General features: G+C 49.0%; 1 protein-coding gene across 1 annotated transcript; it reads right to left on the reverse strand.

The window, feature by feature from the left end:
* Window positions 1-1760: 1760 nt before the first annotated feature.
* On the reverse strand, window positions 1761-20639 carry LMAN2 (lectin, mannose binding 2). Its single transcript, XM_047730431.1, has 8 exons — window positions 20293-20639; window positions 20005-20123; window positions 12983-13100; window positions 12107-12186; window positions 11772-11933; window positions 11561-11675; window positions 7408-7527; window positions 1761-5642 (listed from the first exon to the last, which is right to left on the reverse strand). Exons 1-8 carry the CDS (start codon window positions 20486-20488, stop codon window positions 5482-5484), a joined length of 1071 nt encoding a protein of 356 aa, XP_047586387.1. The 5' UTR covers window positions 20489-20639; the 3' UTR covers window positions 1761-5481.
* Window positions 20640-21238: the final 599 nt, after the last annotated feature.

Genomic DNA, 21238 nt, shown 5'->3' on the forward strand with positions numbered 1-21238 from the left:
GCAACTAATATCCAAAACATATAAAGTTATATAACTCAACACCAAAAAACACAAATAATTCGATTAAAAAATGGGTGAGGACCTATATAGATATTTTCCCAAAGAGGACATTATAGACGGCCAAAAGACACACAAAATGATGCTCAACATCACTCATCATCACGGAAATGCAAATCAAAACTACAGTAAGATATCACCTCACAGCTGTCAGAACAGCCAGAATTGAAGACAAGAAGTAATAAGGTACATGAGGATGTGCAGAAAAAGGAACCCTCATGCGCTGCTGGGAATGCAAACTGACACAGCCACCTGGGAAAATAGGGAGGGCCCTCAAAAAGCTAAATATAGAAATACAATACGATCCAGTAATTCCACTACTGGGTACTTACCCTAAGAAAACAAAACACCAATTCAAATATATGCACCCATGTTCACTGCAACACACAACAGTTAAGGTACAGAAGCAACTCAAGCGTCCCCATACACAGACGATGGATGGAGACGTAGTATACGTATACACAACGGAATCTCACTCAGCCATAAAAAGGAATGAGATCTTGCCATTCGCAACAACATGGATGGACCTAGAGGGTATTATGCCAAGTGAAGTAAGTCAGACAGAGAAAAACAAATACCATAGGACTCCACTTCTATATGAAATCTAAAAAGACCAGACAAAACAGACCCATAAATATAGAGAACTGCTGGTTGCCAGAGGTGCAGGGAGGTAGGGGGATGGGCAAAACGTGCCAAGGGGAGTGGGTGACAGCGGCTTCTGGTCAGGGCATGACTGAGTCAGAGGGATGAAGAGTACAGCGCGGGGAAGACAGCTGATGGTGTCGCACCGGCGCTATACGGGGACGGCAACCACACTTGTGTGAGCGTGGCATCACGGAGCTGTCAAATCACCATTCTTTACACCTGAAATTCCTATAATGTCGTGTGTCGATACTGCAGTTAAAACTAAGTAAAAGCTTCTCTTTTGATAGGTAAGTTCATGTTTACTGAAATATTATGTATGGAAAAATGCACAAATCTTACCAATGAATTTTCATTCCGCTTCCCTCAGCCAAATGCAGGTCTTTCTCCATCTTCATCTGACTCCTTGTATCCACTTTCCTTAATTTTGTTCCCCTTCACACGGTTACCGGTTGTATTCCCCTAAGAAGGTATGTTGAGTCCCAATCCCCAGTATCTTAGAATACAACTTTATTTGGAAATAGGGTCTATGTAGATCTAATCCAGACAAGATGAGGTCAGGGACGTGGCTAATCCAAACATGACTGAGCTCCTTCCACAAAGGGGAACCTGAGGTGGAAGGAAGAGGACGTTAAGATGGCCACACAGTGACGGACTCAGACTGGAGCGATCTAGGTCTAGAAGCCAAGCAATGCCAAAGGTTGCAGAGAATCTGTGAGACGATGAGTTTCTGCTGTTTGAAGCCACCAGTCCATGGTGCTTAGTTGAGGCAACTCGCAGAAACATGGCAGAGTCATGCTCACTGTATACTTTAAACCTACTTTCTACTATAAAGCTTTATTTCACCTGCGGTCCCCACCAGACTGTGAGTTCCATGAGGAACCCTAAGTTCCTTTTACTCTCTGCTGTGTCCCGGTGCTTAAGACAGCATGCGGCACGGGGGTCACGTCAGTATTCGCTGTAATCCAGAGAAGATGCCGACATGTTACAAGATCAGACATATACATGGAGGAGAGGTAGAGCTATTATTGGTCTCAAATAACAGAAAACAGGACTCAAGGTAGTTTGAGTAGATACAAATTTATTTTTTTACATAAAAGCCCAGCGGTCAGGAGTCCAGGACTGTGGCAGCACCTGACGTCCTAAGAACCCACGTTCTATCCAGCTCTGGTGTTCACTTTGGCCCCGGTGGTCAAAGAGGGCCTCTATACTTTGGGGGGTCACCTCCACATCCCAGCAGGAGGAGGGGGACAGAGCCACGCCAGCTGCTCTCTGACCCTTTCTCCTGAGAACCTCCTTGGCAGACTGCCTCCAGCATCTCAGCAGGCACAACTCCCCTGGAACCACCCAGCTAAGGCGCTGAAGATGTGGCTGAGCACTGAGCCCTCCCGCTGCACAAGAGGAAGAGCTGAAGGAGCAGTATCCGGAGTGTCTGACTCGATGGTGCTGTGGCTCCATTGGAAGGATGAATGTCAAGAAATGTGTTGGGATAACTGGCTAGACAGAATGGGAAAACCAGGTCCCTACATCACACCTTACACAAAAGTTAATTTCATAATTACATACTAAATTTGAACAGCAAAATTTTTAAACCTCTGGGGGAAAAAAGTCTTTGGAAAAGAGTGAATGACATTAAAATGCAGACTGTATATCACATGACATCATTAGAAAAGGAAAAAGATAAGCATACTGAGCTGTTTCTACAAAGGACACAACCTAAGGACCATATGACAACTCACACACAGCAACCAGAAAAAGGGAGAGGCAAAAAAAAATCAAACGACCATGGAGGAAATACAAATGGATTTTGATTTTGAAGATAACAAAAATCCTCAACCTGACTGGTAGAGAAATGCAAATTTAAACTTCTACACTTATCGGACTGTCAGAAAGTACACACTGACAACAGCCAGTGTTAAGAAAGGGCCAGAGGGAATCTCTATCACCAGGTGGGAGAAGAATGGATACAGCCCTCTCCAGAGAACAATGGGACATCTAGTAATCCTGAAACCCAACTAAATCTGCCCAGCAGTTCCTGTGCACTTGTGCCTAGATGGAGACGTGCTCAAGAATGGTCAGAGGAACATTCTCAGAGCCAAACACCTGGAAACCACCCAAACAGCCAACAACAGCCAAAGGCAGAAACTGGAGTCCACTCAAGGCCCACCCTGAGCTACATGTAATGCAAAGACTCACAAACAATGTTGAATTTTAAGATCCAAGAATACATCTGTGTGCCATTTGTAACTTTTAAAATGCAAACTACTACTATGTATTTACGGATACATACCTCCACGGTAACATTTTTAAGAAACACTTGAAAAAAAATCAGAACCTGCAGCAATCGCCTTCAAAAGGAGGGCTCGCACTCAGGGCAGGGGGACAAGGAGGGATGCAAGTGTGTCAGCAACACTTTATTTCTCATGTTGCACAGCAAGTACAAGGATACACATTCATATTTATCTTTTGTATGATGAAATAACTCCATTTTTAAATCCATGTGGCAAAAATCGTGGATTACAGCAGCATGATCCCACATGTGTGAGAAAGCAGATGTGAAAGCACACATCGAACCTTCTAGGGAAGCACCTCCAGGTATAAACTCTGAAAGGGATGCAAAGAAGACGCTGACAGCCAAGAAGAGACCACAACCACTCCATCTTTGCCTTCAAATCGCTGGTCTTACACCTACTGATTCCCAAGCCTAGAACCTCACCCTAACCACCCAGTGTGGTTATTTCAAAGCAGCCCTTCCTGGGCCGCACTGTGCCCCCCACCCCCCCGCCACTCCAAAGAAAACACTGTCCTTGCCCACACCCCATTGACTCCTCAAACCCAAACTAGAGAACACAGAGGTCGGACTTTTGTTCTCTAGGGGACTCCAATGTGCAACCAAGGGCCAGAGCCACATCGTCCAGGGTGCCACCGTGCCTCATCATTCAGGAATTCAGGGAGGCCCTGAGGGGCCAGAATGAAAGGCCAAATGTGGTGCGTGTGGTGCTGACGATGGTGGCTGGAGCAGCTGTGGGGGGTTCCAGACCCCAGCCCTCAGGGTGGACATGGCGCTCCCCCTGGGGGAGGGAGAGGCCCGGGGAGACAGGAGCCACCCAACCTAGTGGATTTCCGGTGTCCGAACGGATTAAGTGTTGTGGAGAGAGAGGAGTTAGTATGCGTCACCTGCTCAGAACCACGCTTGGCATGTAGTAAGCACTCAAAGTTAGCTACTTCCCAAGTAAAGAAACAGTTTGGGGGTTAAGTGAGCTCAGTAAAATATTTCAGTAAAGATCACGTTTACTCTTACAGCTTCATGAATGGTCTCCCAGCCCCATGAGAAGGAAACACAGCTCAGACGTGTCTCACTGCGGTCTCGTAAACAATCTCTTGACGTCTGACCCACGAAGGATGTGTCCTACATGTGCAGAGAGCACATGGAGAAGGACAAGAGAACGTGAATAGCTGCTCGACAAAGAGCTCGGGAGAGTGAAAGATTAATAGGAAAAGGAAGTTCCTCCTCCTCACTTCATCTACTTCTATCCACCTGCGAGAATCTAATCAAGAATATCAATTACAAAAAGCCTGGTTCCAACAGGAAGACAGGGTTGCTCTCACTTTTAAGATGGAGACTCGAATGTGACTTAGGAAGATGCTGAAGATGGTTCTAGAATGGATGAGAACACACTGTTCTGTGGCAGAGTTAGCGGCATCCAAGAGCAGTCTGGAGAGCAGAGGCAGGCCATGGCCAGGACAGACCGACCCATGAAAGCTGCCAGATAAGGGTGCTTTCCCTCCAGCTGCTGGCTTTCTTCTACTCCCTCTGCCATCTTTCTCCCCTCAGAACACCCCAAAGGGAATACTGACCCTAGCCTGTCCTCCTGAGCCCATGAATCCCTTCCAGATCTTCCTGAAGCCCCCTTAGCCAGAGTTCCCTTGAGTTCACTTGCGCTTAGGTCACAGCCTCCATGTGGTACCCCACATTCTACCCTGGCTGAAGCCTTTCACCCAGAGGCTCAGGGCACATGGGTGTGGCATGGGAGACAGCACAGGGCCCTATCCCCTCACTTGCTATGAGACACTTGGCAAGTTTCAACTGACCTCCTAGAGCTGTGCTTCCCCATCTGGGAAGGGGAGCATGGCACTGGCCTCCTGGGGCTATGTGGCAGGGCCGAGGGGTGGAGGGTGAGAGCCATAAAGCACTGGCCACTTGGAAGTTACTTGAAGAAAAAGAGAAGCATGCCCCTGAGGACAGTCACACAGCTGAAGTTGGTTGTTTCACTTTATTTAGCAAATGGTCACCCTCTGAGCCCTACCAGATTACTCCTCCAGCCTCACTCAAGGGTCTGCCTTGGGAAGCAGCTCAGAGGGCAACTGGGAAGGCCCAGGTTCTCTAGTCAGCCTCCTCTTCCACCAACACACCCTGCAGAGAACAAAATCACTGCTCACGTCCTCAGGCACCCACCCTAATGTGGTTGAGGGGCCCTCCAGTGTTCAAGAGCCTGCCAGGGCCCAGCTCCCAGGCACAGCTTCCTTCCTGCTCCTGAGATGCTGGCAACGGGCAAGGACCTCTGTTCCCAGCTGTGGGGGTGCCAAACCCTATTCCCTAGCCCTGCAGCCTGTCCTTGCTGGGCAAGAAGCAAAATGTACGAAAATACTTTTAATCATTTCTTTGAAACAGTTAAGAAATAAGGTCGTCTTATTTTTCTTTTACAATCCCAGTAAGAAAAAAGTTCACATTAGTGCTGGGGCCCAAAACTAGGCCCTTCCCCGGAGCAGAGCACCGGCCACTCAGTAGAAGCGCTTGTTCCGCTCCTGCCGCTTCTGAAACACCACAGCCCCAACCACGGCGCACACGATGATCCCCAGCAGCGCACAGAGCAGCAGCAGGAACACCCGCCACCCCGTCAGCGGCCCGCTGCGGAAGTTGCCGGTCGGGTCATCCACGTTATCTGGGGGAGAAGAGAGGGGAGCTGCAGTGGCAAAGTGGAGGTGGCAGGCAGGCTCCCAGGAGACAGGGGAGTACGAAGGGACGGAGCCGAGCGACAGGCCACAGCCAGCCCTACAGGGGAAGCTGTGGCCTGCTCACAGCCCTACCGGTGAGGGATGTGGGATGGACGGAGGCAGAACCGCACTAGGACCTAGCTTCCCAGGGATCAAGGCCCCAGGAGCCTTCTGCCACAAGAAGTTAGTGAAAGCTGGGATTCCTGGCCTCCCCAGGAGAGCCTGAGTCTGCACAGGGCAGGCCCAAGATCTGTGTTCACAAAACCCCACCCCAGCCCCTTGCAGGGGCCCAAGGCCCCCCTCTGGAAGAACAAAGCTCTGGCCAAAGGCTGCCCTGACTCACACCTGGATGCTTTCCACGGCTCCTTGGGGGTCTCCCAAGCCCCCCGCCCCCTGTCCTTCTGCTCCAGCCACACTACTTCTCTGCCTGCTAACACCATCAACAACGCTGCAGGGAATGAGGCCCTGCCACATTAGGTATCTCCTGGAATTCCAACCACACTGGGATGGGGAACTCTTGATCTCCCTTTTATAGGAGGCTGACGGGAGGAACAAACTGTCAAGTTTATCAGTCTGTGGTGAAGGGACTCGGGTCTGGACTCAGGCCCTTCTGCCCTGTGCAGCCTGGGCCCTGTTCCTGCCACTTGGCCTCCCTCCGCAGCCACAATCCCCTACTCCTTACTGTGGGGATTACTCGGGGCCTCCTCCCAGCCAGGCCTGAATGCCAGCCAGGAGCCAACTTTCATCCTCCTCTCCCACACAACCTGAACAGGGCAGGCCTGCTGACATGGTCTTAACACCAGCCTCTTTCCTCCTCTTGCCTCAGTCACTAGACTTAGCCCCAGGACAGCCCACAGCTAGGCACCGAGTGGAATTTCTGGAACCATCTGCTAAAGGAATGAAAAGAGCAACAAGTCTGCAAACTAGTTAATCCCTACGTGGCCAACCTCCTAGGGCTGCTGGGTAGGTCAGAGCAGATTAGGTCTCCAAAAGCCCTCAGCAGCCAAAAACCCTTCAATCAAAGGTTGCAAAACCAGTGGCATATGGCAGGGTCTGTTTAGCCCCTGAGATGTTTAAAAGTAATTTGAATCTTAAAACAGTGAGACGTCACGTAAAACGCTGGGTTCCACTCTGGCTCCCACTCTACATGAAAACCTTGGGCTAGGCTGAGAGGCTCCTCAGGGCCCCAACCCCACAGGCACAACTTTAAGGTTCTTGGGGTGTATGTCCACACACACACAGGAGTTTCACTTCAACCAGAACCCTTGCTCTGTGAAGACAGGCTGGTGGCTAATTAGTGCCAGGGGAAGAGTCTGAGCCTTTGTGGCTTGGCAAAAACTTAAGGTCAAATCTTGCCTTTACTTGTTTCTAGCTGAGGAAAGCTGGAGGATCAGTTCCCCCAGCTCGAGGCAGGATCTCCTGCCCAGGCCATTCACTGAGGCCACACACATATTGTATCAGAATGCCCTGCACACCACCGACACCAACAATCTGGCCCCTCTGTCTTTATTGCCCATCAACCCAGCACCAAGCACTGGCAGAAGCAGAGGCCAGGTGTTCTCACATCTGTTCATTAGCACTGACTGCTACTCTAAGACCCCAGGCCACAACCCGACCAGGTGAGAGCAAATAGACGACAGGCACTCAGCCCAGCTGGCCCCACCCCCACCCTGCACAAGGCTGCCCAAGCTGGGGTGGGCCTCAAGCATCTACCTTTGGGTGACTTGAGGAAATTAACGCTGGGCTCAATCTTGGTCCAGTCGATGTTCTCTTCATCAGGAGTGTGTTCTACCATCAGCTGGAACAGCTTCATGGAGATGATGTCATGATTGTCTGCAAGACCCAGAGTTAGCTTATTATAAGGGGTGCAGAGCCTGCCTTAGGGCACATGGCCCATGCCCCTCCCCAGCTCAGGGCTGCCTCTCCAGTCAGGGAAAGTGGCCAGGTCCCCCGGGGCAAACCCTGCTCCTGCCGCCTGAGGGGCCTGTTTTCTTTCCAGCCACCTCCGGCAACCCCCAACAGGCAGCGTTGCAGAGGCTGTAATACCTCTAAAACATTAAGAAATCTGGGAGGAGGCAGAACAGACACACACAAAAAAGCATGGGTTTTACACTGAGAATCAGCTGGGTCTAAATCCTGAGTCAGGTTCCTTGTTTGTAAATCTGGATGATACTCTCCACCTTGCCTGGTTATCATGGCAAGAAAATGAGATAGTGGGATGCCTGGGTGGCTCAGTTGGTTAAGCGGCTGCCTTCGGCTCAGGTCATGATCCCAGCATCCTGGGATCGAGTCCCACATCAGGCTCCTTGCTTGGCAGGGAGCCTGCTTCTCTCTCTGCCTCTGCCTGCCACTCTGTCTGCCTGTGCGCGCTCTCACTTCTCTCTCTAGGACAAATAAATAAAATCTTTAAAAAAAAAAAAAGAAAAAGAAAATGAGATAGTACATACAAAGCACAAGACATTGCCCAGCAGAGAGTATGTACCAGAAGAAAACCTGCATGTTATTCTATGGCTGTTTGAGAAGCCTGATCCTCTCAAGGGGCAGTAAGCAGCTGCCAGGCGCTCTGTCAGAGACCCAAGAACAAGATGCAGACAAACCACTCAGCTACCTGAGGGCTAGGCCCCAATTCCTGGGCAGTGACTGTCCCCGAGGAGACGTGAGAAAAAGTCGGGTCTAACAGTGTGGGCAGAAGAGAACCTCTGGGACGCCTGGGTGGCTCAGTGGGTTAAGCCTCTGCCTTCGGCTCAGGTCATGATCTCAGGGTCCTGGGATCAAGTCCTGAATCGGGCTCTCTGCTCAGCGGGAAGCCTGCTTCCCTTCCTCTCTCTCTGCCTGCCTCTCCGCCTACCTGTGATCTCTGTCTGTCAAATAAATAAAATCTTAAAAAAAAAAAAGAGAGAGAGAGAGAACCTCGGCTTGACACTAAGGGATCACCCCATTCTGAGATGGGGAGGTTCCGACCTGAGACAAGGGTGCTGGTCCCTTAAATCTAGTATCAATGCAGCTAATGAGCTGAACGTGAGGCAAAGCCTCATGCCAAGAACTCTGGAGACTGGAAAAGGGAGAGCCTAAAGAACAGGGAGCTGGCAGCTGGGTCAGGCAGAGCCCTGTGGTACCTGCCAGTCCAGTGTGCATAGCCCCGGGGGCCCAGGGACAAGTCCTGACTCTCAGGTCTGACAGCAGTTCCCATCTGAGCTCTGCCCTTCCTAGGTCTATGAACGTGGGGAGATCCCTTCACCTCTCAAACTCCCCATGGTATCAGGTGTATAAAAGAGAAAAGCGGGGCACCTGGGTGGCTCAGTTGGTTAAGCAACTGCCTTCAGCTCAGGTCACGATCCTAGAGCCCCAGGATCGAGTCCCACATCGGGCTCCCTGCTCAGCAGGGAGTCTGCTTCTCCTGCTGACCTCTCTCCTCTCATACTCGCTCTCTCTCATTCTCAAATAAATAAATAAAATCTTAAAAAAAAAAAAAAAAAGGGAAAAGTGGCCACACCATCATGTGACACTCGTGAGCGGCCTGTTGCAGAGGCTCACACTCACACACCTCCGATGAATGGCCAGGCACTACTGTGTAGACAGCCATCTCTAGCAGTCTCCACTGGGCCTCTCCAAATGGCCTCAGAGAGCATCCACTGCCACAGATCTGGCTTTGCTCCCAGAACCTTCTCCTGACACAGGCTGAAATACGATCAGGTAAAATTCCAGATTGCCTGAGGGGGAAGACTGTGGTGGAAACCTAGATGAAACCAGACTGACAGCCCCCTGATAACTGACTGCCACGTTGTCCACCAGCAACTAACGATTCCCTGAAGCTGGGTAACAGGGGCAAAGGGACTTACTAGACCATTCTCCCCACTCTGGGGTATATAATAAAAATATCCATACCAAAAACTTTAATACCCCAAAGCAATGACTCTCTGGGGACCAAGTGGACCCAGGCTCCCAGATAGTGGCTGGATTACAGGCCCTGGAAAGGTCTATCCTGAGGACGAATAAGCCCTTTTGCTTCCCACTTTTGGTCAGGAGCAACTGGGCCTGGGCCTGGTGCCTCTGAGGGCCCTGATGCCTTCTGAGTACCATAGCCAAAGGTCACTATCAAGTGTCACCCAGGCCCAGTGGCCCAGCAAACCCTGCACAGGCTGACAGCAGCCCAGTGCTTACAGAGCACACCGTGGGCCAAACGAGAGCCCTGACTTTATGAAACCTACAGTTTGGTGAAAGGGACACATGAAAGCCAAATTATATGGTAGATTCCAAGATAGTTAAATACTATGAAGAAAAATAAATCCAAGAAAGGCAATAAGGAGTGCAGAGAAAACTGTATTCGTGTGCCATTTTAAATAAGGGAAGCAGGGGTGCCTGGTTGGCTCAGCTGGTAGAGCGTGTGACTCTGGATCTTGGGGTTGTGAGGTCAGGCCCCACATTAGGTGTAAAGCTTACTTTAAAAATGTAAATAAGGGGCGCCTGGGTGGCTCAGTGGGTTAAGCCACTGCCTTCGGCTCGGGTCATGATCTCAGGGTCCTGGGATCGAGCCCCGCATCGGGCTCTCTGCTCAGCGGGGAGCCTGCTTCCTCCTCTCTCTCTGCCTGCCTCTCTGCCTGCTTGTGATCTCTCTCTCTGTCAAATAAATAAATAAAATCTTAAAAAAATAAATAAATAAAATAAAATAAAAATGTAAATAAAGGGCGCCTGGGTGGCTCAGTGGGTTAAGCGTCTGCCTTCGGTTCAGGTCATGATCTCAGGGTCCTGGGATCAAGTCCCGCATCGGGCTCCCTTCTCAGCAGGGAGCCTGCTTCCCGCCAGCCCCCCGCCGCCCGCTGTTCTCTGCCTGTCTGCCTGCCTACTTGTGATCTCTCTGTCAAATAAATAAATAAAATCTTTAAAAATTAAAAAAGTAAATAAAAATAAAAAAATAAATAAAGGGAATCAGGGAAGGCCCCACTGAGGAAGTGACATCTGAGTAAGACCTGAAGGAGAGGAGGGTAAGGCACAGGCACAAAGGCCTGGCAGAGGGCGCTGGCATGTCTGAAGAAAAGCCATGGGTGATGTAAGGGAGCAGGGAGCCATGAGTCACAGGTGATGTGGGGGGAGGAGAGGCACTGGCACACAAGGCCCAGGAGACCATTACTAGGACAGACAGTGGCCTTGACTCTGCAGGAGACACGAGCAGTGGTGAGATCTCACTCGAGCTTTCATGGAATCGTTCTGGCTGCTGAACTGGGAGAGACTGTCGGGGGCTAGTGTGGAAGAAGAGGACCACATGGACGGCTCATGTGAGTGAAGTGAGTGAAGACAATGGCCCGGACCTGCCAAGTAGTAACAGAGGGGAGAGAAGTGGTCCGCTGCACTGAGAAGACAAGGCCAGCAGGACTCGCCAAAGAATGAGAGGTGGCATGTAAGAGGGGTAAAAAACGAGACTGGAATGACACCAAGGTTTTTGGGGCTGAACAACTAGAGTAATAGAGGTGTCATTTATGCCTCGGTAGCAAGATGTGGGCTTCAGCTGTGGGCATGTGAAGGCTAAAATGCCTGTTGGGTATCCAGGTAGAGATTTTGGGCAGGCAGGTGGTTACATAGGTCTGGAAAGGTCTGAGCTGGTGATGGAAAGATGGGACTCTGCAGCATCTGGATTCAAAGCCCTCTAGCTGCTCAAGAGCATAGAAGATGGCTGAGGGAGTGCTCATGCAGTAAGCCCCAGGTGTGCCAACATTCCCAGATGCTGGAAAGTGAAGGAAGAAACACAGGTACATGCGGACCCAAATGAAGGGAGTTCAAGAAGGAAAGTGATCAACTGCATCGCAAGCTTCTGACAGACCAGCAAAGGGCAAGACTGAAGCTTAATGCCTTGCTCAGCCCACACACTCACCAGATAGGTCTCCCGTGCCAGCCGAGGCTCCGAAGTAGTAGCCTGTGGGCAGGCGCACTCCCGTGATGTCGATGCAGTTTTTCCACTCATTCTTGTCCTCTAGGTCAGTCATCACCTGCAGCCAGCCAGCAAGTTAAGTACACACCATGCTCAAGCCCAGCCACATCCCTGAGCCCTTACAGACAGAGCTGGCCCTGGCCTGCCTGCTCACCGTCAGACGGCCCCGGGAGTAGCGCACAGCGAGGAAGGTATCATGATCGCGGTTCCGGAAGTCGGCCGTGCAGCCCGCCAGCTCGGTCCAGCGGCCATCTTTGCTATGGTCGTAGGACAGGGAGCCATTGTTCACCATCACCGAGATGTACGGGAACACACGCTGAGACCGAGACACCAGTTACTCCATGGCCAGCCCAACCTGTGGGAGGCAGTGGGGGCCCCAATCCCTGGAGGCCCCACTGTGCCAAGACCAGGGAGACGTCCTGGTCCCCAACCCTCCGGCCAACTTCCCGGCCCTTCCTGTCCTGTCAGAGGCAGAAGGCAGAGGCATACCTCTGTGGTCTCATCGTTGGGATATGTGTCCAAGAAGATGGCTAAGCCGTGGAAGTTGTCTTTGCTCCCAAACACAGGCCCTGGAATTAGAAGGAGATGCTCTCATAATGGGAGATATTGGGAGTTGTCCCCTGGTACCTGAAGGACAAAGTAATACCAGTGCAGGTGGGGGAAAGAGAGGTTAATCTGAGGTCATTCACCCAGGGAAGGGAAGGATCTCTAAGGGAGGGGAGGTGTCAGGGGTGCAGCAGAGAAGACTCAAAATCTGAAACCAGAACTATTGAGGGAATAGCACCTGGCCTTGTGCTCGGACATGTCAGGTGACAAGAGGGCAGGGACCCCTACAGAGGAAGCCCCATCTTCTAAGCCAGGGGTCAGCAACTTTATGTCAAGGGCCAGAGAGAAAACATTTTAGACTTTTAAGACACATATGGTCTCAGCCACATAAGTCTTGTTTTTGCTATTTTAAAAATGGTAGAATGATGGGATGCCTGGGTGGCTCAGTCAGTTAAGGATCCAAGTCTTGGAGTCGGCCCAGGTCATGATCTCAGGGTCCTGGGATTGAGCCTTGCATCAGATTCTGTGCTCAGCTCTGCTTCCCTCTCACTCTCCCTCCGCCCCTCCCCCTGGTTCATGCATGCTCACTCATGTGCTCTAGAGCACACTCTAAAGTAAATAAATAAATTGGGAAAAAAAAAGTCAAATGGTAAAATCCTTTCTTAGCTGGTGTACAACACCAGGCCACAATGGTATAGCTGCTAGGATCCAGCTAGCCCTCTTCTTAAAGGGACACTTCCCAGAGCAGACTCAAAGAGGAGCAGTAGGACCCTAACTGGAGGGTACAGAATGCCCTCACCTAGATAAGTGCGTCCTTACCTGGCACAAGGCGGTCCCGGGTGTACCACAAGGCAATGCCATCTCCATGGAGATTCTTCTTTCCAGCACCATGGACTTTAAAGTGGACGTGCATCTCCCAGTCCTTGAGGAAGCAGGGCTGCAGGGAAAGCAGAAAGAGCTGCTCAGAACTCACCGGCTATCCTGCCAGTTAGAGGTGACCCAGCGCAAGCCCGTCTCCTCCACTGAAGCTGGCACTCCTTGGAACAGGGCCAGGCAGCAGAGTCACCAGTGACATTGACCAACAGACACCTGACCCCCCCCCGACATTCTCCACAGGAAGGGAGGGGGCTGCTGGGCCTCCCAGGTGGGGAGGAAGGGGTCACCCAGTGTCCCAGGGCTGCCTGGGCTGCCCGGGCTGCCCATCCTGGCCCTAGTCTTCTCTTCGGCCTGGCCACAGGTTCTCACTCTATGATTCACCTTCCTCAACACCAACCAAACCAGCCATTTCCTCTCCATCCCCACTACTCCTGCCCCCAAATCTTGTAGGATTACTACTCCTATTTGAGCCACATGTTTTACAAAACAGAAAACCCATTCAAAGACAAAATAACTTGTCCACAGCAGGTTAAGTGGACTTAACCACAGCAGGTTACGATCACCCAGATCTGTCGGACTCAAACTTTTGCTGTGTCTTCTATACCTCCCATGAACCTCAGGCCTTTAACACAAAGTGCAGCAACTCTTTTCTGGTCTCCCACCTTACTGTCTTCCTTTCTAACCATGTTTCCAAACTGAGACACTCAAACCCAGGTACGGATGACTCCAGACCCCAACCTCTTGGCCGGCACCCTTCCTGCCTCTTGCGGACCTGGTCCAGCTTCAGTGTGAGGACAGTGCCAGGGCTGGTGGCTGGAAAGTTCATGCTCTGGGGTCTCTGGGCTGTTGTGATGTGAGAAAAGACAGACATTCCCTGGTATTCAGGAACACCAGCTGCAGAGCTGGGCACTGTCCACAATAAGGGGAACAGCCTAGCCTCACCCACCAGGAAGTTGCTGGTGAAAACTAAGGTGTTGACACACATACTCTGACAAGAATCCACACGGGGGAAGTCTACAGATGGGGATGCGAGCAAGTGTTTAAACAAAGGCCCATTAGAAAAGCAAACTAAAACAAGATGTTGTTGACTTATCAGATTGGCAACTATTAAAGAGATCGTTAATACCAGTGCAGAGGAGGACGAAAAGAAACACATGCTCTCAAACAACCAATGGGACTGTAGATGCTCCCATTTTCTTGGGGGCAGTCTGGTTGTTGCAGCTTTTTAACAGACCACAGCACATCCGTAAGCCTTTATACTTGAAGATATCAAAGATATTAAGAGAAGAAAAGTTGACAAAGTTCAAATTTGTATACAGAGGGCGCCTGGGTGGCTCAGTGGGTTAAGCCGCTGCCTTCGGCTCAGGTCATGATCTCAGGGTCCTGGGATCGAGGCCCGCATCGGGCTCTCTGCTCAGCAGAGAGCCTGCTTCCCTCTCTCTCTCTCTCTCTCCCTGCCTCTCTGTCTACTTGTGATCTCTCTCTGTCAAATAAATAAATAAAATCTTTAAAAAAAAAAAAAAACTTTAAAAAAAAATTTGTATACAGAGAGAAAATAAAAATTAAAGGAACATGGGCCAACATTAATGATACGGGACTCTGAGAGGGGAACTACAAGACATGTTTACTTTCTATATTTGAATTTTATATCATTAATATAATTTTTAAAACTCAAAAACAGAAAACTTTATATCCCCTCTTAGATGATCTGGCTGGGGCATTCATTGATTCATCAGACGTACTGTTCTGGCTCTGGGAACCAAAAACCAAGATGAAGAACCCCAGTTTCAGCCCAGGAACACAGATGGCAGACACCTAACCAACAGCTCGCAAGTAGTGTGAAATCTTGGCCTTCCCAATTCTTGGGAATTCACTGGCTCTGTGGAAATCTGCAGATTCTAGAGGGGACAGGTGAGAGCTGAGGAGACCAGCTCTCAAGGATAGATGGACAAAGACTGCGAGGAAAAGCCCTGCCAGTGGCAGGAGCCCAGCTTGAGCCCTCTCATCCCTGAAAGTAGACTAAAGCGACTCACCCACACCTGAAACTGTTCAACAAACAATCTTACAAAATACAGTATCCAGCATACAATAAATAATCAGAAACACAAAAGACAAGTTATCAACCAAAACCAAAAAGGAGGGAGGGAGAGACAGGCTAATGGGAACTCCATATACTGGACTTTCAAATAACTAGCTTACTACTTCAAGGAGATAAAAGACAAAATTGAGAACTCTGGGAAATAACTGAAATTTTAAAAAAATCACCTCACAAAAAAATTCCAGAATTAAAAAAGTAACTGAAAATAATATAACAAACAGGTTCAACAACAGATTAAAAACAAAGAGAGAACCAGTGATCTCAAGGCCAGTCAGGTAGATAAAAATATCCAGGAGGAAGCACAGAGAGTGAGGGATAGATACAAAATTGTCAGTAAGAGACAGAGAATGAAAGATACGTATAACTGGAGTTTGAAGATAAGAAGTGAGACAACAGGTCAAAGGAATTTTTTTTTAAAGATTTTATTTATTTATTTATTTGACAGAGAGAAATCACAAGTAGACAGAGAGGGAGGCAGAGAGAGAGGAGGAAGCAGGCTCCCTGCTGAGCAGAGAGCCCGACGCGGGGCTCGATCCTAGGACCCTGAGATCATGACCTGAGCTGAAAGCAGAGGCTTAACCCCCCGAGCCACCCAGGTGTCCCGACAAAAGGATTTCTTAATGAACAAAAGATTTCATTTACCAGGAAAATTTGGCCTCAAAATCTATCAAGCAGAAATTGACATTGACAGAATTACAAAAATAAAAACAAATCCACAAAGCAATTTACACACCTCTCTCAGTAATTGATAAAAACAAGCAAAAATGTCAGGAAGAATACAAATACTTGAACCCAATCAGCAAACGTGACCAAGGACCTAAAGGGCACAATGTACTCAACTAGCTGAGAATCTACATTCTTTGCAAACGCACACAGAAAATTTTCCAAAAACCTGACCCTTTGCAAGACTCAACAGACCTTCAAGGACGGAAATAATAGATTGTGTTCTTTGACCATGATAAACTCAAACTAGATATTAATGATGACTTAATTTTTTAGGAACTAGAAAAGCTTTTATGTTTGAAAAAAGAGTTAAACATATCTCACCTCTACAAAAGTCAGCCCAGAAACCAGATTTCAAATGGTCTCTTTGGTGCCCAGGAATTTTCTGCATCTGAGAACAATGCACTGAGATAACACCCCAAGCGGGTATAAGGGGTGCCTCCAAGCAGAAGGGCAACTGCAGGGAGATGGGAAAGGAACACCTACTCTCCTGCCCCTGGTACGGTTTATAGGGAGAGGAGTTTCCGGAAAGGGTACACACAGAAGTTGAAACCTAGAAACTGAATCCTACACGACCAGTCTCTGCGTATGGCAGACTGAAAACTGCAGATCGGTGGAGGGAAATACCAAGATAGAGACACTATATAGCCTCTGAAGGATTTTAAGCAGGTTCAGGTAAGGTACCAGCTGGAACTGATTTAGAAGCTGCTTTTGGACGCAGAGTGATATGGTCATGCTTTTCCATCCTCGATGCAAAGCTGAGCTGGCTGGGGCGCTGAGTAATCTTAACGCCCTGGCCCTCCCTGGGGCAACTAAATCAGAATCACCTGGCTACAGGTGATTTCCATGCTTTTGCTCACAAGTGGGAGGCAGAGCTAATCAAAGAGTCAGCTGATACATCATGAAACATTCTGATGAGAAATCACTATGTGATTTGGGGTTTGTAAACCTAAGGAAGTTGAAAATATCAAGTAACTCTGCTATAACAAAACTCCCTCCATCCTCATCTACTATTTAAGTGAACAGATTCCCAGCACTCACATCTACAAAAACAAAAAGCAGAAATGGTGCTGAGGCCTATCTTATTCTGACAATAACAACCATCCAGACAGGGACACACTTCAAATTTCTACTTCTACGATAATTATCCAAAAATTGTGTGATGCATTTATTTTGACCAAATATGTATTAATAATATTCCCCCCCCAAATACTAAAACTTAGTTTTAAGGTCCCACCAAAGTTAAAAGGTTTACATTATTACACTTATTTTAGTTGGAAAGGAATGAGACACGCTAATCAGTAAGAGATTTTCAAGCATTAAATACACTGCACAGAACAAAATTCTATGTGGGATGAAATGAAAATACAAATTCAATAAAGAAAAAACTTGATGTATAATTTGGGCTGATTCACAGCATTTAAAACGTATGGTGAATATCAAATGGAAATATTTAGATTCCACTGAATACACTTAAGAGTACTGAACAGGGGGCGCCTGCATGGCTCAGTGGGTTAAAGCCTCTGCTTTCAGCTCAGGTCATGATTCCAGGGTCCTGGGATGGAGCCCCGCATCGGGCTCTCTGCTCAGCGGGGAGCCTGCTTCCTCCTCTCTCTCTGCCTGCCTCTCTGCCTACTTGTGATCTCTGTCAAATAAATAAAATCTTAAAAAAAAAAAAAAAGAGTACTTAACAGTTTCATTTTAAAATGGCAATATTTAGGGGCACCTGGGTGGCTCAGTCAACTGAGCGTCCCACTCTTGATTTTGGCTCTCAGCTCAAGTCATGATCTCCATGATCTCATGCCCACTCCGTTCATTCCGCTCAGAGTCTGCTGAAGATTCTCTCTCCCTACCCCCCAACCAGGGCGTATGCTCTCTCCCTCAGTACATACGTAGGTACATAAAATTTTTTAAAAAATAAATAAAATGGCAGTATTTAAAATATACTGGAAACTACATCCTTTACAAACATTTAAATGTAAGAAAAGCAGTTCTGGATATCAACTTCTAAAAAGTGTAAGAGAATATATACTTTCAGACAGTACATCAGCCACAAAAGCTTAAATACTACTCTGCAGCCCACACAAGGCTCCCCAGGATGGGCCCAATCAGCCCCTTGGGCTTCCCTCTGTCCTGTGCTCCAGCCATCAGACTCTTGGGAGTTCCAGTCACCTTGGGGCCACTCCCTGGTCTGGACAGCTCCACCCCAAAACAGCAGAAGCTATGTTTTCTCTTCTTGGGACCACAGCAGGTGCTTATGAGTATTTTGCTAATTCAGGGCCCTTCCCAGAGTGAGGGAGACAAAGAAACATCCAGAAAGCACCTCTCCAGTAAAGGAAAGTTCTTGGGAAACAACAGGCAGAAAGTTCTAAGCATTCCAAGTAATTTCTTTCAAGAATTACAGGAACCACTCCAACTCTTTCAAGAATATCTGCAGGGCTAAATAGGAAAGTCCCTAGAAGTGAATGGAGACGTGGGGGAAGGAAGAGAATTATATTCCAGACTGAAAATTTGACAAAGTTAAGTGCAGAACTCTCTCAGCCCTGTGACATCACCAAGCCACTGACAGTGCCAACCAACAGTTACCTACAACCATAATTAAGTTACTTGTAGCTGAACCAATTTCTGAAAGTTCCAGCACTGTTTGTACCTTACTTAAAAAATAGAAAAATTTAAAAAAAAAGAAAAATTAATGACATACTGAACTCACTCCCATAAAAAATTTAACACATTATAATTTTTAAAAATTATCTGAAAACCCTAAGACAGAATAATGTGACAGGATGTGACGCGGGGGAGACAGAGTAGTTAATGAAATACTGAGTGGGTGGCACTCAAGCTGAGACATACCAGACGAGAAAGAAGCAGGCAGGCATTAAGAACCAGGAGGCAGTGTCCCAGACACATGGAACAACAAGTGCAAAGGTCCTGAGGCAAGAAGGCAGCCAGAGAGGCTGTATAAAATTACCAGTATAAATGGAGATGCCAAGCACCAGGAGCCAGACTGTGTAGACATAATGTCTGTTTATGCCCTTCACAGAAGACCCCAGGCTCTGAGGATCAGAGTGAAAGCTGAAGAAAGTAACCCTGATGCCCCTAGCAGAAAGGAGAGGAGGAGCAGAAGGGACAGGCAGATGGACAAGGACAAGGACAGTGTGGGCTCCTAGAACTAAATGTGGAAGCCATTCAGAATGGACTAAAGAACAGGGTGATGAAGAAAACTAGGACAATGGCCAACAGCTTAGGCCTATGGGAAGAAGTGGAATCAGGTACGCTGAGGTAAGAACAGCTTCCAGTCCATGTGTGACCCAGCCCCAAATTAGTCCCCTTTCGCCCCTTTCCTGACCTAGACTTCCTCAGTGTGGAGTCTGCATAGCAACTTATTTTGGCCACTGGTCACGTATGACATGCCAGTGACACCTGAGGTTCGCTAACCTCTAGACTGAAGGTCTCAAAAATCAAAAGTGATTTTTATTATCAGTGATGGACAAGACCCTCAGTAAAGCACTGGGGAGGTGGACTAAGTCCACAAGTATTTCTAAGGGATTCCTCCATTGTACAGGAGGAGCAAGGCGGGCATGTGTTGCAAGTGAATTGCTGGGCTTCGATATCAGACAGATCAGACTTTAAATACCGATTATACCATTCAATGTCTGTGTTAGCTCTGCATAAAGCCATGACAACCATCTACTTTCAAACAGCCTGTTTGAGAATTAAATGCAATAAGGCTATTTAAGGTCAGTGGCTAACACACACAAAATACCCAATAAGGATTCCATCTGTTCCATTTACCCACTATTGAGAGTTGAATTCAGACAGCTATGAGCTCCACTGCTTACTAGCTATGTGACTTTGAGTCAGGCACTTTCAACTGAGTCTTAGTTTCGTCAGTAAAATGGAAATAACATCACTTAATTCACCTGGCTTTCCAAGAAACTAGATGAGAAAGGTGTGAAGTGTCAGGCACAGCTCCCCACAGTTAACTTCAGTAGTCATTCACACTGACTTCAAGAGTCAAGATGAGGATACCTTGTCGGGGGTGGGGGATCACAAGCCTTCAACCCAAGCTCAGATCTGGGGTGTTGCGGAGACTGGTAGTAGCAGCTTACTTAAGGATACACCTAGCGTCCTGGGAGTCACTCACCTGGTGGTTCCAGATAGAACCCTCTTTGCTGCGCTCATCAGGGGTCAAACGCACGTACTGGCTCGTGAGTATAGTGCTGCCTTGGAAGTCCCAGAGGGGCATGGAGCTGGAACCGACCCCTGTGGGGAGAGAGGGGAGTAGACAGGTGCGTAAGAGGCCATGCCAGCAATGGCCTTGCCAGAGGCAGAAAACCCACAGAGCTGCTTTGTTTAGGAGAAAAGAAACCCCTTTAACCAACCCTATCCAGCCTCGCCCTCACCCTGCACTCATTCCCGCCCCAGGCCTCACCTTGGTAGGGCTTGATAAGCGAATGCTCCCGCTTGAGGTGTTCACTGTTGCCGTCAGTTATATCCGCAACAACCGGCCCCAGCAACAGGAAGAGAAGTAGAGGTGTGGTGGGGCCAGGGCCGGGGCCGGGAAGCCCAGGCCTCCCCGGGCACCGCCGGCCCCAGCCCCAGCGCCAAAACCAGCCTTCCGCCGCCATTCTCCGTTCCTCTTGGCCACTTCCGCCCTAGGACTTCCGCCTTCCGGGTGTCCCACCTCATGTCTCCGGCGGGAAACCCTTCAACCCTAATGTCACCGGGAAGTTAAAAAAAGCAAAGCCTCGCAGCCGAAAGGAAGGCGGCTTTATTTACTGAGCAGGCCCCCAACCTGGCCAAATGCCGTTCCATCTCCTTGGCGGCTCCGAGGAACTTGTCTGCCAGCCTCAGCAATGGGTTTCTAGGAGGGGCGTGTGCGAAGCGAGGCATGCTGGAACTTGTAGTTTGGGGGGGGGGTTCGCGCGGGCTGGGCAGACGAAGAACGACCTTGGGCACCAGCCGGTGATCGCATCTCTGGAGTAACATTTCCCAGTCCTGGGGGGAAAGAACTCAGAATGGAAGGAGGAAGCCTGAATTCCAGCTCCCTCGCCCCCTCGTACTCACTCACTGGGTGGCTCTGGCTACCGTTTCTGGCCCCACCCCTCTCCTAGCGCCAGGCCTTTGGAGACGTAGAATTCTCAGTTGCGGGCTCCACTATTTCCAACTCCGGTGGCCCAGTAGGGTTTAAGCCAGAGGAGCGGACCCGGATCCTATCCCGGACTCCTGAGACGGTTACTACCCACCCGGATCCAAATCATTTTAGTGCCCACCCGCTGCAGCTGGAAGGGGCCATGAATGGTCCAGAAAAGCCACCTGTGGACCAGAGGTCAAAAACTGCTGGCGCACAGCTGGGTAGAGCTCTGTTTTACCTGTTC

Source organism: Lutra lutra, chromosome 5, assembly GCF_902655055.1.
Source record: "Lutra lutra chromosome 5, mLutLut1.2, whole genome shotgun sequence".
NCBI lineage: Eukaryota > Metazoa > Chordata > Mammalia > Carnivora > Mustelidae > Lutra > Lutra lutra.